This window comes from Populus trichocarpa, chromosome 19, assembly GCF_000002775.5.
Source record: "Populus trichocarpa isolate Nisqually-1 chromosome 19, P.trichocarpa_v4.1, whole genome shotgun sequence".
Classification (NCBI taxonomy): Eukaryota; Viridiplantae; Streptophyta; class Magnoliopsida; order Malpighiales; family Salicaceae; genus Populus; species Populus trichocarpa.
Genome location: NC_037303.2, coordinates 2,229,123 through 2,246,217, shown reverse-complemented (window position 1 = coordinate 2,246,217; position 17,095 = coordinate 2,229,123). Strand labels below are relative to the sequence as shown.

Here is a 17,095-nt window from a genome sequence, read left to right as displayed (position 1 = left end):
ATAAATCCTTTAACTAAGAGTATGCTATCATTTAAATTCAAGGATCATGTATTGAAAATGAAACTTAATTCCATTATGAAGTATATTATTTTTAAAAAGATTTTATTTATTATGATGCTTTCTATTTATACGCACCTCAATTTATTTGAGAAAACACATCTATATAGCACAAATAATAAACATAAAGTTTATTTATTAAATGAGATTGCCACATAAAGAATAATATTTGAAAAATTACATGCATTGGAATTAAATGTAATACTCATTGTTAAGAGGATTTATCGTCATGATTAATGTATTTGTTTTTTAAAAAAGATAAAGGATGAGAATAAGTTAAGATATTGTGTTATACATATCAAATTTTAAATTAAAAAAATAAAATTTAATATTTTTTATTTATATAAAATATCCAAACCAGCTTATATATATCTTTATTAATTTCTACAAATTCTAAAATTAACAACCAAATTAACCTACCGTGAATATCAATAAAATTTGAGGTTTGGTACGACGGGTGACACACATTCTTAAATAATACACACATACAGTGAAAGAAGGTGGGAAAGGGAGAGAGCGAATGGTGTCAACACATTTTTTAATACCAATTTTTGTATGGATAGACACGTGTGTCCTGTTATGAGCTTGGCCTTAGGAGCGTCCTTTAACACACGCAAAATGTACAGAAAGAAATGATGAGGTCATTGGGTTCACATTGGGTTAATGTCAGGGTTGGTGTTTTATTTTTATTTTTATTTTTTAAAAGTTTTATTTTTAAAAAATTATTATTTTTTAATTTTAAATCAATATTTTTTTTAATATTTTTAAATTATTTTCATATAATCATATTAAAAATAACTTTTAAAAAATAAAAAAATATATTATTTTAATATATTTATAAAAAAACAAATTAAAAAATAACTGGTACTATATTTTTCAAACACTCTATTAATAAATGTGTTTTTTTAAATGCAGGAATTATGTATCATCTTGCTTGCATGTATTTAGATTAAAAAATATTTTTTTAATAATTTTAATATGTTAGTATTAAAAAAAATTTAAAAACATTATATTAATATATTTATATTTGAAAAATATTTTTAAAAAAACCGTATGTAGAATTACTAAACACCCTTAAGCCAGTGGACAAAGACACAAACGACAAGATACAAAGGAAAAGGGATAAAAGCATATATTTGGGGATGGCAGAAGGGCATTGAGATCAAAGAGGATAAGTTTTCCAGTGATGGGATTGGATGGTGATGAAGGATTGTGTGGATAAGAGCATAGTAATTAATCCTTTACTAAAAAGTTCTTCAGTGACCTAATTCCGTGGCCCAACAAAATTATCATTATCCAAAAAACTATTTGATTAATTCTGTGTTGCTTAATCCCAGTTTGCTATTGCGTTTTAAATGGGTATTGGTTAAATGGGCAAACCACCTTTAAACCTTCTTTTAAATATTAATTTTAATTTCATAATATTTTGATATTTTATTGAAATTGAATTGTTTTAAATTAAAAAATTATTTAATCTTAACTATTTAAAAATATTTAAAAATTATATTTAATCCCAGGTTGTGTCAAAAACAAATTGCCTAGATTTTAGGACTTTTTAAAAAAATTTAAATTAAAGGGATCAAAATTTTAAAAATCACGCCTATGCTACTTTCTAGTTTTAGTATTAAATTTGGTATTAGAAGTTTCAGTTATTTAAAAAATGTGTTTATGAATATGGCAGTTTCAGGTTTAGAAACCAAAACTGCCATATTCATACTCTCTCTTAGACATTTTAAAAATGTGTGTAGAAGAATACTTTCACTGATTATTTATTATTTTATTAGGTTACTTAAGTGATAAATCAATATAGTATTTTTTTTATTTTTTGGATTTTCATCTTGGAGAAATTCAATGAGGATAAAAATATAATATTAATCAAACTTCAAATTATAATTATTTATCTATCGAGTTAACAAAAATATGACTAATGAAATAAAAAAAATGAACAATGTTATTTATGTAATTGTAAGCACACTATATTATATTACTTTACAAAGGGACGAAGGACATCCTTTGCATTAGGATGCTCGCACTCCACTACTGTCTCCCACCATTCTTTTGGCCATGAATAGACTGTTCTAAGAGAAGGGGGAGGAGATGGCTGGCCATTTTCAAGCAACGGAAGACAAATTGGCATCCTCTTCAGCTTCTCACAATACATTAACTTAATATCTTCAAGAGAATTGCAAATCAGTTTTGCACTACAAATGCTTTTCAGTTCTGGTAACACATACAATGCCAGACTTCTTAACTTTGGGAGAATGACTTCCGTGATGGAATTGGAGGTGCTGCTTTCTTCATCTGTTGTTCCTATTATCTCCTCCATTTTCTCACAGAAACTCACTTCAATCCTTTCCAGGTTTACGAGGTTTGGCAGCAACACAAGCGGGAACAGCTTCTTCATACTTCCACAATTATAACAAAAAAACTCTTTAAGACCAGAAAACGTACCGTTACGTGGTGGAGCAGAGCAGAACCAAGAAGATGAAACCAAGCTCTCCATGTTATTGCAATCCCGAATGCTGATGCGCTCCAGTTCAGTTGCATTCTCCAATGACAAAACATCACATAAACTTCTTGCATCGATGCATTGACAAATCAGTCCTTGAATGCCATTTAAGAACTTGACCTGAAAATCTCTATTTCCGTTGATACTCAAATTACCCAACCCAACTGTTTTACTTGGATAATCTTCAATCCATTGCTCTAAATACCTACCCACCTCTCCTACTAAAACTTTGTATGTGCTTAATGATAGGATCCCATCCCGAGATCTGAGATACTCCACGAAGTCAGAAAAACCTTCGAAATGGCATTCCAAAGTTTCCAAATATCTCAAGGATCGTACTTCCTTTCCTTTAACTGTTATCGGAGCATAACATTCCCCCATTAACTCTTCTAGTACAAAGACTTGCAGGTGAGAGAGTTTTGGTAATATCCCACTGGGAAACTCCTTTTCACCACATCCATTCATTCTAAGATACCTCAGGTTGGTTAGGCATTCCATTCCTTGCGGCATCTTTTCAAGTGCAGTACGAGAGAGATTCAACCTCTTCAGTGCCCTGAGCTTCTTTAATGATGAAACATGTCTTAACTTCTCACAATCATTGAGCAATAACGCAGAGAGACTCACCAAATCAGAGACAGAGTCTGGCAAATTTTCAATACCTGTCCAAGACAGATCGAGGACCTTGAGCCCATGCAATTGCTTGAAAAATGAATCCGCAATAAATCCCAACAGATTATTTTTACATAGCAATAGAGTTGATAGATAGGGACACGTTGGTGAATGGCTGGAAGGAATTTCTTCGATCTCGTTTTGCATTAGTGAAACTCTCATCAGATTCTCTGTCCACTCCTCTGCATCTGGCAACTCTTTTAATTGTGCACCTGCTTTAACCATCCCTTGAGAGTTCTCTAGCAGTAGTTGGATGGCCATGTCCCTAATCAAGTCATGCATCTTGACATATCTTCTATCATCATAATCCATTTGAGCACTTTCCAATAGACAGACATTTTCAAGTATATTAAGCATCGAGTGGCCCTCGTCAAATGCAGCTCCCCTGCTCCTCATTCCTTTAATTATTCTCTCGTCAATCAAATAACCTATCAACCCCTCCCTTTCAATCCTATCATCTTCAGGAAATAATGCACAGTACAAGAGACATTGTTGTAGTGCTAAATCACCTAATTGATCATAACTAAACCTCAATAACTTGAATACCTTCTTTTCCCTAAATTCTGATTCTCTCAATTTGTTCAATGTATTTCTCCACTCATGTAAGTCATCCACTCCCCTCAAGCTTCCTGCCACTGTAATAATTCCCAATGGTAAACCAGCACATTCCTTTGCAACAGCTTTCGCAATTCCTTCCACTTCTGGTGAAAGTGCTACATCACGTTCAAGTTTCTCCATAAACAAAGCCCAAGCTTCTCTATTAGAAAGTGGCTTCACTTTGATTTTGTGCTGGCAAGCCATCCCTTCACAAACTGTTTCTGATCGAGTTGTCATAATCAGCTTGCATCCTTCCAACTTTTCAGGAATTCCCACTTTGTGTAGGTCAAAATAGTTCCACAAATCATCTAAAATAAGAATCCATTTTTGTTTCTTCTTTAGTTTTTTTGACAATCTGCCAGCTCTATGTAGTTCATCATCTTCGCTTGAAAGGTCTAGATGAAGACGTTTAGCAATACGATTCTGCAATTTTTTAATGCTGAAATCTTGAGACACAGTCACCCACCAAACATAATCACAAATATCTGGTCTTTGTAGAAGCTCATTATGGATATGTTGCAGTATTGTTGTTTTACCAATCCCACCCATCCCATAAATGCTAATGATTGAGACTTTATCATCCATTAACAAAGACCATATCACCTTCGTATTCTCTTCGAATACTTGACCCACTGGCTTTTTAGAGCTAGTAGGTAATGGAACTCCTCTAGTCTTGTTGTATTTCAGACTTTCAGAAGATCTAGCTCCTGCGCCAGCCTGCACTACTGATCTTCGACTATTCTCCACATCCTCCTCCACTGGTTCTGTCCTCACTATAACCCGATTAATTCTCTCTTCCCCGGCACCTTGTTCCAGCACCCCCTGAACTCCCACTTGTATCCTTCCAGCACCCCCTTCCAAATTGCCAAGTACTGCATTGCTTTGTTCCAACGATCGATCCACGGGATCTGTCCTCGGTCTGCTCTCGAGTGCCCCTTCGGAAACTCCATGTTCTGGTGCTCTCATTCCGGTCATGCTTACTACGTCGTTTCCTGCTATTGCATGTGAAGAAATCCTCTCTTCCACTACTCCGGGTTCTACAACCTGAACTTCTCTTTGTACCCTTCCAATTCCTCCTTCCATTGTTGAAATTCCACAATCATTAACATTGACTGAACTTGCTGTGATTTTCTGTCTTTTGTTGCCACCACACATAGCTAGAAAGGCTGCTTCTTGAACTTCTTTAGGCACCCCACGACAAATGGCAACACCATGCCCTTCTTCTCCTGATAAATGCCATTTGATCCTTGAAATGGAAGTTTTATTGGCAAATGCACGTGGACAAAACTTACACTTCATGCTTCCATCAGTCCTATCTTCAATATAATTCCAAAATGGATCCTTTGATCTAACCATTTCAACCTATATAAAAAAAAAGGTAGGTCAAAATAAAGAATAAAAATTAATGCAAGTTACACCATATCCAGATGGATGAGAAACTACTTCTTCAGTGTTGTTACCCTTATTTTGCTATTAAAATTGATAGTTAGTTTATAGCACAATCAAAGGGGAAAAAAAGACGATGATAATTCAGTTAGACTTCTTACTTGTTGAGTATTTAAACCCCTATTTTGACTTCGCAGGGAAGTGCCAAGGCCAGGATTAGAGGCATTTGGCATAGCAGTTTGATTTTGCAATCCTCGGACTTGGAGGTTATCCATCTGTGACCTATATATAAATGAAGTGATCATATTATAAAACCTTTCAATATTTGGTAGTCTCTCTTAAGCAATAAAAATCAATGGTGTATCGAATTATCAAAAAGGTATTAATACTGTGTTAAAACACAACAGCTAGAAAGTCAATCAGTATCTCTTGTCTATGTTAGGAATTACAGCAGCTTGACCGACTTGTCCTTGATTAGAAAGAAAATGAATCCTGAATCCAAAATCATTCCCAAGCAATATGAAGCATTACAAACTTATGATTATCTTGCTGGGTTCATGTTCAAGCTATAATGTTACTTTCCTAATTGAAAAACTAATGTTTTTGTTATACAGAAAATACTAAATATGAAAACTTGGATACCGGGGAGCAGGAAAAGATTGTCCAGGTTGATTGAAGCCAGCATGTTGTGAGGTAGTTGTGTTCGCTGTCATATAGCCATGTCCCGGCTGAGGTTGATGAATAAAGGAGTTCTGATGCCTGAAAAATATTCAAATAGTTAAACTAAGAATTTGACACCACCGTAAAGATAGGTCAAGTTTATTGTTTTCATGATTAAAAAAGTGTATACTCATGATTAAAAAAGATCCTCGTCGATAAATTGGCAATAATGATGAATACCTTGATTGAGTTTTAGGCCAATTTGGTTCATTTTGGTTGATCCATAATGATGATGTTCCATCTAAACCTCCCATTGTTGTCTGTTTGTTTAACAATAAACACTAAAACATAAAACTTTTTGTATAATTCAATGGAGATTGTAGCAAATTAGAGTAAGCATGAGTACTCACCATGGTTTCAGGAAATGAAGTTGGAAAAGGAGTTGTTTGTTGAATACTATCGTTGATCACATTTCCCATTGTTGTCTGTTTGTTTAACAGTAAACAATTAGAAGATGCTCGAGATCGATACACTAAACATAAAACTTTTTGTCTAATACAAACACTTGCTAATTCAATGGACATTGTAGCAAATTGGAGTACTCACCATTGTTTCAGGGAATGAAGTTGGAAACTGAGTTGTTTGTTGAATACTATCGTTGATCACATTGTTCTGTCCACCTTGATCATTGCATGATATGGAGCTTTGGTTGACTGGAACCTCCGGTGGCGGCCTGCTTCCATGGACAGTGACGACATTATATTGTTTTTTGGGAATAATAGGATAAACTGAAGAATAACTAAAGTGCAAGCAATCATCTTCTGATAAAATATGCTTAAGAATGACGTACGAGAGAAGCTCAAGGTCGGGCAATAGTGATTGAAAATCGAGCTCATTCGATGTAAAGTTGACATTATCCTCCATAGAAGATGGTAGGAACCCTTCCATCTGACCACAAGTATAAGATGATTAGTACGTACAGAGGTTTAAAAAGAACAGAAAGCACAGATCAGAAAAGAACATATATATGACTTTCTTGTTTGTTAAAGAAATTCGGATGAAAAATATGAAATATAAATGTTGTTGTTAATGATTTAACCCTTTGAATTTAAAGCTAAATTATCATACTCAAATTCTTTTTATGACACGAGATCCTAAAACTCTAGAATAATCAATAGAAAGATGCAGGATAACTGTTGAAGAAAGCAGGGGAAGGAAGGTAGAAGAGCTGATTGTTTTGACGGGGTGAACAAAAACCTCTTTCAACTCCTATTTATTCATAATTTGGGGAGCAAAACAAATGCAAGATTATTTTTGTTAATTGCAAAAATTAATTCCCTCTATTTTAGCCCTTAATTAGTTACACATCATAAAACACACACAAAAAAAAATAATCTAAATCTCCCAATTGTTGTCTGTTTGTTTAACAATAAACATTTTGAAGATGCTCGAGATAAATTGATCCACGAAAACATAAACTTTTTGATCCAATGGGTGATACAAACACTTGCTAATTCAATGGACATTGTAGCAAATTGGAGTAGGCATGAGCACTCACCATGGTTTGAGGAAATGAAGGTGGAGACTGATCAGTTGTTTGTTGAATACTATCGTTGATCACATTGTTCTGTCCACCTTGATCATTGCATAATATGGAGCCTTGGTTGTCTGCCGGCCTGCTTCCATGGAATAATATAGAGGATAAACTGAAGAATAACTAAATTGCAAGCAATCATCTTCTGATAAAATATGCTTAAGAATGACGTACGAGAGAAAAAGGTATTAATACTGTGTTAAAACACGACAGCATATATATTGCCAAAGTTTGATCAGTACCTAGTAGGTAGCATCGCAGGCACTTGATTGCTCATTGGTAACTGATAATCAGTCCATTGTTGGTCCCTAAATTAGCAACATTTGTTAGTGATTTCTTTATACATATGCATAATTCTTTGCTATTAATCATCTTCTGATAAAATATGCTTAAGAATGACGTACAAGAGAAGCTCAGGGTCAAGCATGAATGTATCTTCTGGTGATTGAAGATCAAACTGATTCGATGTCAAGTTGACATCATCCTCCGCAGATTGTGGGACTCCTTCCATCTGAGGTTTAAAAAAGAACAGAAAGCACAGATTAGATAAGAATATATATAGATTAGATAAGAATATATATATATGACTTATTTATTTGTTAAAGAAATTCGGATGAAAAATAGGAAATATAAATGTTGCTGTTAATTATTTAATTCTTTGTTTTAATGCTAAATTATTTGTCACTTGTTGTAAACAAGTTTAATGAAAGGTAATTAATACTGATCAAGTTAATTCATGAATCAGTAAAAAACAACTTCATTGAATCATTATGTCAGAAGAATATTGGATAAAAATAATTAATGGCAGTCCCACAGGGCATGGATTACAAAATCTAGTATTTGAAAAGAAATCCCATATATAAGGAGTTAAAAACAGCAAAGAATTTTGAAAAGACAAAAACAATGAATTCAAGGTTTAGGGTTAATTTAGTATGAACACCACAAGGCATGGATTACAAAATCTGAGAAAAAGATCGATTTATTTATCATGGATTACTCTAAGGATTCGAACAATAGTTACATACAGAAAAACAAAAACACCAACAAGATGAAGTACAAATAATTTACCTGGATTCAAGATGTTCTTCAAGTGCTAGCTGGTTTGCTTAAGCAGTGATCAGCCAAAAGAAAAGGAAGAGAAATCACAGATCAGAGAAGAATATATGGCTTAGAAAAATAATAAAGTTCGCACTGATCATGAGATGGGGAAAGGAAAATAGGGAATTGTATAATGAGATGAGATGTGGAAGAGAAGTTACATACTATTATTTATTAGTAAGGTCGCCTCAATAATGATAAATTAACGTGTGGACCCACCACAATGTTGAAACTTCGAAGAAGCTGCCAGGAAAATATAAACACATGAAATTTTCTAAAATGAATAGCATATTTCTGCATGCTGTGAATTTTTTAAAAATATATCTTTTATTTAAAAATATATTAAAATAATTTTTTAAAATAATTTATTTTTTATCAACACATCAAAATAATCTAAAAATATTAAAAAATTATTTTTAAAAAAATCAAAATTTTAAAAAAACACATTGTGACTGTAAAGATAAATCAGTTTTGACAAGGCTAGATTAAGAGTGTGTTTAGTATTGCGGTAGCTGTTGTGGTTGTGCTTTGAAAAAAATTGTTTTATAAAAAGTATTTTTAGTTGAGGTTGGTTTGAAAAAAATAGTTGTTTGGTTAAAACTGTGGTTGAAATTGAGGTTGAATAAAAAGTAGTTTAATGTGTTTGGTTAAGAGTGTTTTTGAAATTGAGGTTATAAAATAATTTTAAAAAATATATATTAATATTGATGGTTTTTAATTTAAATATTGTGGATTTAACTATTGCTATTACATCATGAAATAAATCATGCTTTATATAAAAAAATTTTATTGTTTCATTAAACTATTTACAATTCCATTACATACAAAATTCATCAGATAAGAACTACAAAATGAGGTAAAATATTATCAGGAATAAAATTGAGATTACAGTACAAGCAAATTTAATTAACCTTAAACTAATTTAAAAAAAAAACAAAAAAAAATTATTGTTCACGTTCACATCAATAGTGCGAGTAAAATCAATTAATTACACTAATTTATTTTTAATATTATTACATTAAAATAATCTAAAAATCCTAAAAACAAAATTTTAAAAGATACATCAGTCAATGTACAATGAACGTCATACCCCTCTCTTTCAAAACATCTCGTCATCGAACTTTTCCATACCCATGAAAATTTATTTTCTTCCCAACTCCCTTCTACAAATGTATATTTTAGCCCTCGATCTATAAAGTATGATTTGCTTTCCAATCTGCACGCCAGTTTTTCATTAGCACAAAGATGATAGTTTTTTCATTTTTTGCCAAAAATTATCAACCAATAATTTTCCATCTTTTTCCGAGTTTTTCAGTGACTTTTTGTCAGTTAAAAATATAAAGATTTTTGGGGTGATTGTAGCCCGACTTTGGGGTATCGAGTCTCCACGGAGACAAATTAAAAAAATAGAAGAAAATATTACATAGTGACAAATTAAAAGAATAGAAGAAAATATTAAATGATTTAATAGAGAATAAAATCTAATTTTAAATGCAAATTAAAATAAAGCAGAGTGACTAATGGAGAAAGCACAACTGGAATTCTACAAACAGTAGAGCGTCGGGAATCACTTTTAAATAATTCAATTGGAAGTTCAGTTCCCAGAATTTCCTCTTTTGAAATATCATTCATCACTTTTAAGAGAGTTTAACAGTGTGGTTACGGGTGTTTTTTAAATAATTTTTTGTATTAAAATGTATGTTAATGATGTTTTTTTTATTTTTAAAAAATTATTTTTAACATTAGCACATCAAAATGATCTAAAACGTACAAATCATATTAAATTTTAGCAAAAAAAAAATTCAAATTTTTTAGAAACACAGGTTGAACCGCATCCCAAACGGCTCCTAAATACGCAAATGATTATACCTATTAAGAAAATTCAACGACAACAACAACATACTCAAGACCAATATTACAGTAAGGAAATTAAATCAATACAGATAAATAAATGATCCAAATATAATCAAAGAATTAATCCATTTAATAGAAGAAACATGACTGAATCCATAAACTACATTAAGCCCTTTTCCTTCCTTGTTTTTTTTTTTTCTTCTCTGGTGCAATTCCCACACGTCTCCTTGACGCCAAATGCCCTTCTTTTCAAATTAGGCAGCCCTCTTTTTTCTAAAGGAGGCAGCCCCACTTTTTCATCACGTCTCCATGGTCCACACGTTTTCATCAAAAACCTAGATTTTAGGACTTCTGTGGCAGCGACGTACATGCTTTAGTTCTTCTTTTTTTGAAATCCTCGTCAGAGACTACTTTGTGGCCCTTCAAGAAACCTTTTCAACGCGTCAAGAATCACAGCAATCCGACATATGAGTGGAAAGTTGTGATTAAAGTACTTAAAAGTACATTCAGGCTGTTTCCAAGAAAAAAAAACTTTACTACTTTAAGTGCGTCCAGGATGGTTCAAAGTGAATTTCACGACTCTGGACCTTGACTTACCCTTTAATTTCAATTATTTTTATTCACATTTTTGCATTTTATTCCAATGATAGAACATTTAGAATGCAATATCGTGCACTCATCAAAACCCCAGGAACGCCATCAAGCTTTAGCTTCAAACAACCATAGGGAGCTTCAGTGCAGTAGAAAACTTCAACATCTACTGTGAAGCTTGATTTGCTATCCAATCTGCACACCAGTTTTCCATTGATACGAAGATACTGTACGTGTTTTTGTTGCCGGAAAGTTGTCGACCAATAATTTTTTATCTTTTTCAAAGTTTTTTTTGTTACTTTCTTTCTTTCATCTTGAACCAAAAAACGAACAACATGAAAATGAATAATATGAAATTTTAAATCAAAATTAAAATTAAAAATAAAAGATGCAAAAACTCTAGGGATCAAAATTTTAAAAATCATCTCCCCAACATTACTATTTTAAGTGCGTGCAGGCTGGTTCAAAGTGAATTTCACGACTCTGGGCCTTGACTTGTCTGTGAGAGCTTCATAATAAGCATAATAAGCTTATTGAAATAAATTATTATAATGAAATTAAAAGCAAAAATGCTTAAAAAAAAAACAGAGAGACGCCGTGTTTTCTCTATTGGTACATGGTAAAAGTCTGAGCTGACTTTTTTTTAATTTTAATTTTAATTTAATAATAGTCCTGTTATTTCTACCTCCAAGAAATCAAGAACGCTAGTTTCATTAAGAGCCCGTTCGGCTCTGCGGCTGTGTTTTTTTTAAAACGCAGTTGTAGCCGTTTGGTTACTAAAAAAAACAGTTTACTGTTCACTGGGTCCCACCTGTTTTCTGCGTTGGAAACGCAGTATTTGCAAAGCAAGAATTACATGCTTTTTTGCACTGTTCACGTAATTGCACTGTTCAATGAACAGTGCAATTAACATAAACAACGCAAAATGATGCACTGTTCATGAACAGTACACGAAAAGTGCACTGTTCATGTTAAAAATAGTGAACAGTGCACTTTTCTTGCACTGTTCACTTGCACTGCGTGAATATATTTTTTTTTTTTAGTGTGTTAAGTTTTTTTTTTGTTAATTTTTTTAAAAAAAACTAATTTAGAGTGAATTTTATACATGATAATATTTTATCTAATTTTATTACACGCTAAAAAATTATGGAAACTGTAGTTCTTGTCAGATAAATTTTGTACGTAATGGAATTGTAGATAGTTTAATAGAACAATAAATTTTTTTATATATAAAGTATGATTTATTTCATAATGTTACCGCAATAGTTAAATCCACAATATTTAAATTAAAAACCATCAATATTAATTTATATTTTTTTAAATTATTTTATAACCTCAATTTCAAAAACATTCTTAACCAAACACATTAAACTACTTTTTCTTCAACCTCAATTTCAACCACAGTTTTAACCAAACACCTATTTTTTCAAACCAATCACAACTAAAAGTACTTTTTATAAAACAATTTTTTTTAAACAATAACCACAACAACTACCGCAATACCAAACACAATCTAAAAAGATTCTAAAGCCTATATTTAGATAAATTAGCAGAAAGGACAAAAACCCTAGTGCAAAAGGCCTATAAACTAGCCCAACAAATCATACCCCGAGAAGCAAAAGCCAGAAACAAGCTACCTCAATTCTTGCTACACCTGGCTAAGAAATGCAGCATGCCCACTTGGAATTATACAGCGTCCAAATTCCATGGCAAATAATTGGTTGGAATTGTTTTCCGAGGGGTCATTTTAAAATCTGAAAATAAAAACAGAAAATAGATCCAGCAAATGATTCCAAATATCTTCTAAATAGAAGAATGAATTATGTTTTTTTTATTTACCGTAAGGAAAGATATTAATGATTTTTTTAAAAAAAATCAATTTAAAAAATATATAACAAGTCAAAATCTAAACTTAAAACCTAGTCGAAGAACTGTGGCAAAAACAGTTTAAGGATTCCAACCTAACACATCAATGTGGAGAGGTTGAATTTTGTCTTGTATACTTGTGATTATTTTTTCTCGGTATCATTTTTACAAAAAAAACTATTATTATTATATGAAATCAATAAAAATTCTCTCACCAATCATTCATGGAAAATTCAACTTTTTTAATATAAAAAGTATTTTTATTAAAGAGGTTGAATTTTTAAGTTGTTGGTGAATTGACTTCTAATGTCAAAACTATTGATGATTATTTTTTTTTATATATATATATATATATATATATATATATACACCACACCAGTTAATTAAATTGGACCTAATTTATTGGACCGATATATGAATTCGTTATGAAATGAGATTCACCACACCAGTTAATTAAATTATTTTTATTTACATAAAATTTATATTTTTTTAACTAATATTAACAAATTACAGTGTAGAAATCTTAAATTGATTGATGAATGATTTTATTTTTCAAGTTATCATTTAAGATTTTAATATATTTAATAGTTCGAAAATTACATTTATTGTTGGAACTTGAAAAATTATGAAGAAATTATAGTTTCATTGGCTAAGAAATGCAGCATGCCCACTTGGAATTATACGTCATCCATATTCCAGGGTAAATAATAATTCCAGCATTAGATTAATTAATTACACTTTATTAGTTATTTTTTTAGATACAATTTTAAAGATGAAGAGATACAATCCAAGGTGAAAATATTCTTATTATTTGTTTGGTTTCAAATTAATGTTTTTTTTAATATTTTTGTATCATTTTGATATACTAATATAAAATATAAATATTATTTCAATAAATTTCCAAACAAAAAACACTTTGAAAAAAATCATTACTTCAATATCAAATATTATCTTAGTCCATGATAGTATACTTGCCTTTTCAATTTTCAAAAAAAACAAATAAAAATAAAATTCAAGATTTGTGTTTGTTTGGCAACATGATGTAATATGGTTATACCTTTATTTTGCCAATAAAAACATAAAAAATGATGTTTTTGTTACGGTCCATCACTTTACCAAACAATGTCCTCATTGACTCAGATTTTTTAAGTAACTTAATTTTAAATATCAGTAAACTAAACTTTGAAATCAGTCTTTTAATTATTCGTAAGCTTCCTATTCATAATCAAAATATTTTTTTTATTTTTAATATTAATATATAAAAATATATAAAAATATTAATTTAATAATTTTTTAAAATAAACAGATTTTAAATGTACTCAAACATAATTTTAAGTACAAAAACAAATTATATTTTCATTGCAGGCATAACAATCTTGGCAGTACCGTTGTTGTTTGGAATTTGAGAATGATAAAACAAAAGAGTTAGAATAAATTTAAAATAAAAAATTAATTTTTAAAAAATACTTTTAAAATACAAAAACAAACTAATAATAAATTAATAAACTTTCATACACTTATGAAAACCCAGGAACGCAACAATCAGGCATTAGCTTCAAGCAACCAGAGGGAGCTTCACTGCAGTAGAAAACTTCAACATAGCTTGATTCGCTATCCAATCTGCACACCAGTTGGATAGCAATTTCTTTTCAACACAATCATGCTTTTTATTTATTATAAATATAAAATAAAGTTGAAGAGAAGTTGGGTCCAATCTTTAAATGGTCCAAACATTATTGTTAGAATGCGACAGTTCAATCTTAAAAGGTTTTCAACACAATCATGCTTTTTTCCTGGTAGCATGTGCCATGTCTCAAGCTTCTGTGATCCAAGAATCAGGCTATTGGGGTTTTATTAAATTAGCTGTTACTAGAAATAAAATAAAAGAAAAGAAAATCCTCTGTAAGGTAAAGGTAATTAATTACTCAATTAATCCCTAATTAAATTAGTTTTCTGATTGTTCTTCACAAAATTTATAAGAATAAAAATATTTTATTAGATGTCTTAGCTGAATTCTAAACCAGCCAATAATCAAATAAACAAAAACAAATTAAAGAAAAAAAGGCAAAACATCTTCCTTGTGGATGCTCTATCGTTGCTATATTAAAACATCTTTTTTTTATCTACAACGTGAAACTTTTTTAAAATAAAAATATTAAAAAAGATAATATTAAAAAAAACATAATTATTTTAGTTTTTATAAATAAATAATATGATGGGGTTAAGCAGTTAATCTGTGAGTCAACTGGTAAACTATACTTTGCAATACGACTCTTAACTATTCGTAAGCTTTCTATTCATTCTTTGTCAAATATTTTTTTTTCTCTTTAAAATATTTTTTTATTTTAATATTAATATATTAAAAAATATTAAAAATATTAATTTAATATATTTTATAAATAAACAGATTTTTAAATGAACTCAAACATAATTATGAGTACAAAAACAAATTTATGTTTTGATTGCGGGCATATAACAATCATGGCAGTACCATGATCCTTTTCAATTGAGTAAATTTTAGGACTTTTTTGGCAGCCACGTACATGCTTTAGGAGTTTTTTTTATTAAATCAATACAGATAAATAAATATAATCAAACAATTAATCCATTTAATAGAAGAAACATTACTGAATCCATAAACTACATTAATCCCTTTTCTTTTCTTTATGGGCAAACCACTTTTAAACCTCCTTTTTCATCACGTGTCCCACACGTTTTCATCAAAAACCTAAATTTTAGGACTTTTTTGGCTGCCACGTACATGCTTTAGTTCATCAAAAACCTAAACTATACTTTCCAATATGACTCTTAACTATTTGTAAGTTTTCTATTTATTCTTTGTCAAATATTTTTTTTTTCTCTTTAAAATATTTTTTTTATTTTAATATTAATATATTAAAAAATATTAATTTAATATATTTTTTAAATAAACAAATTTTTAAATGCACTCAAATATAATTCTGAGTACAAAAACAAATTATGTTTTGATTGCGGGCATAACAATCTTGGCAGTAAGCACCATGATCCTTTCCAATTGAGTCAATTTTAGGATTTTTTTGGCAGCTACGTACATGTTTTAGGAGTTCTTTTTATTAAATCAATATTATAGTAAAAAAATTAAATCAATACAGATAAATAAATGAACTAAATATAATCAAACAATTAATCCATTTAACAGAAAAAACTACATTAATCCCTTTTCTTTTCTTGTATTTTTTTCCTTCTCTGGTGCAATTTCCACATTTTTTAGCTTGTTTAGTAATGTAATTATTATTGCTTTTCAAATAACTTTTCATACCAAAATACATGTCAATAATTTTTTTTATTTTTAAAAAATTATTTTTCATATTAGCACATCAAAATAATTTGAAAACACTAAAAATATATTAATTTAAAGTTAATAAAAAAATAAAATAAAAAATTAATTTTTTTAAAAATAAATTGAGTAAATTTTAGGACTTTTTTGGCAGCCACGTACATGCTTTAGGAGTTCTTTTTATTAAATCAATACAGATAAATAAATATAATCAAACAATTAATCCATTTAATAGAAGAAACATTACTGAATCCATAAACTACATTAATCCCTTTTTCTTTTCTTAATCCATAAACATTACTGCAATTCCCACACGTCTTCTTTATGGGCAAACCACTTTTAAACCCCTTTTTCATCACGTGTCCCACACGTTTTCATCAAAAACCTAAATTTTAGGACTTCTTTGGCAGCCACGTACATGCTTTAGTTCTTTTTTTGAAATCCTCGTCGAGACTTTTTTTTAAGCCTGGGAAGCAGTTGGAAGAAGGAGTTTCCCAGTTGGAAGAAGGAGTAGTTGTGGTTTAAAATATTTTTTATTTAAAAATATATTAAATTATTTTTTTATTTTTTAAAATGATTTTTAATATTAATATATTAAAATAATTTAAAAATATAAAAAAATTATTTAAAACAAATCAAAAATTTTAAAAACACAACGTTTACAAACAAGATAACGCGTCAAGAATCACAACAATCTGACATGTGAGTGGAAAGTTGTGATTAAAATACTTGAGTGCATCCAAGCTGTTTTCAAGAAAAAAAAAAACATTACATTTATTAGGTTACTTTAATGATAAATCAATATAGGATTTTCATCTTGGAGAAACTCAATAGGATGAAAATATAATATTAATCAAAATTCAAATTATAATTATTTGTCTATCGAGTTTTAAAAAAA

The 17,095-nt window shown here is 30.1% G+C and overlaps 1 protein-coding gene and 1 pseudogene across 1 annotated transcript in view; both read right to left on the bottom strand.

The window, feature by feature from the left end:
• The window catches only part of LOC18108053 (uncharacterized), a 257,452-nt gene that overhangs the window by 70,406 nt on the left and 169,951 nt on the right, over window positions 1-17,095 (bottom strand). Inside the window, exons 6-10 of the mRNA XM_052449711.1 lie at window positions 7,877-7,983; window positions 7,715-7,780; window positions 7,437-7,554; window positions 6,729-6,826; window positions 6,485-6,611 (exon numbers count right to left, since the gene is read on the bottom strand). Coding sequence (XP_052305671.1) covers window positions 6,485-6,611; window positions 6,729-6,826; window positions 7,437-7,554; window positions 7,715-7,780; window positions 7,877-7,983 — 516 coding nt within the window. The remainder of the gene's footprint in view (window positions 1-6,484; window positions 6,612-6,728; window positions 6,827-7,436; window positions 7,555-7,714; window positions 7,781-7,876; window positions 7,984-17,095) is intronic.
• The window catches only part of LOC18109910 (probable disease resistance protein At4g27220), a 173,184-nt pseudogene that overhangs the window by 53,215 nt on the left and 102,874 nt on the right, over window positions 1-17,095 (bottom strand).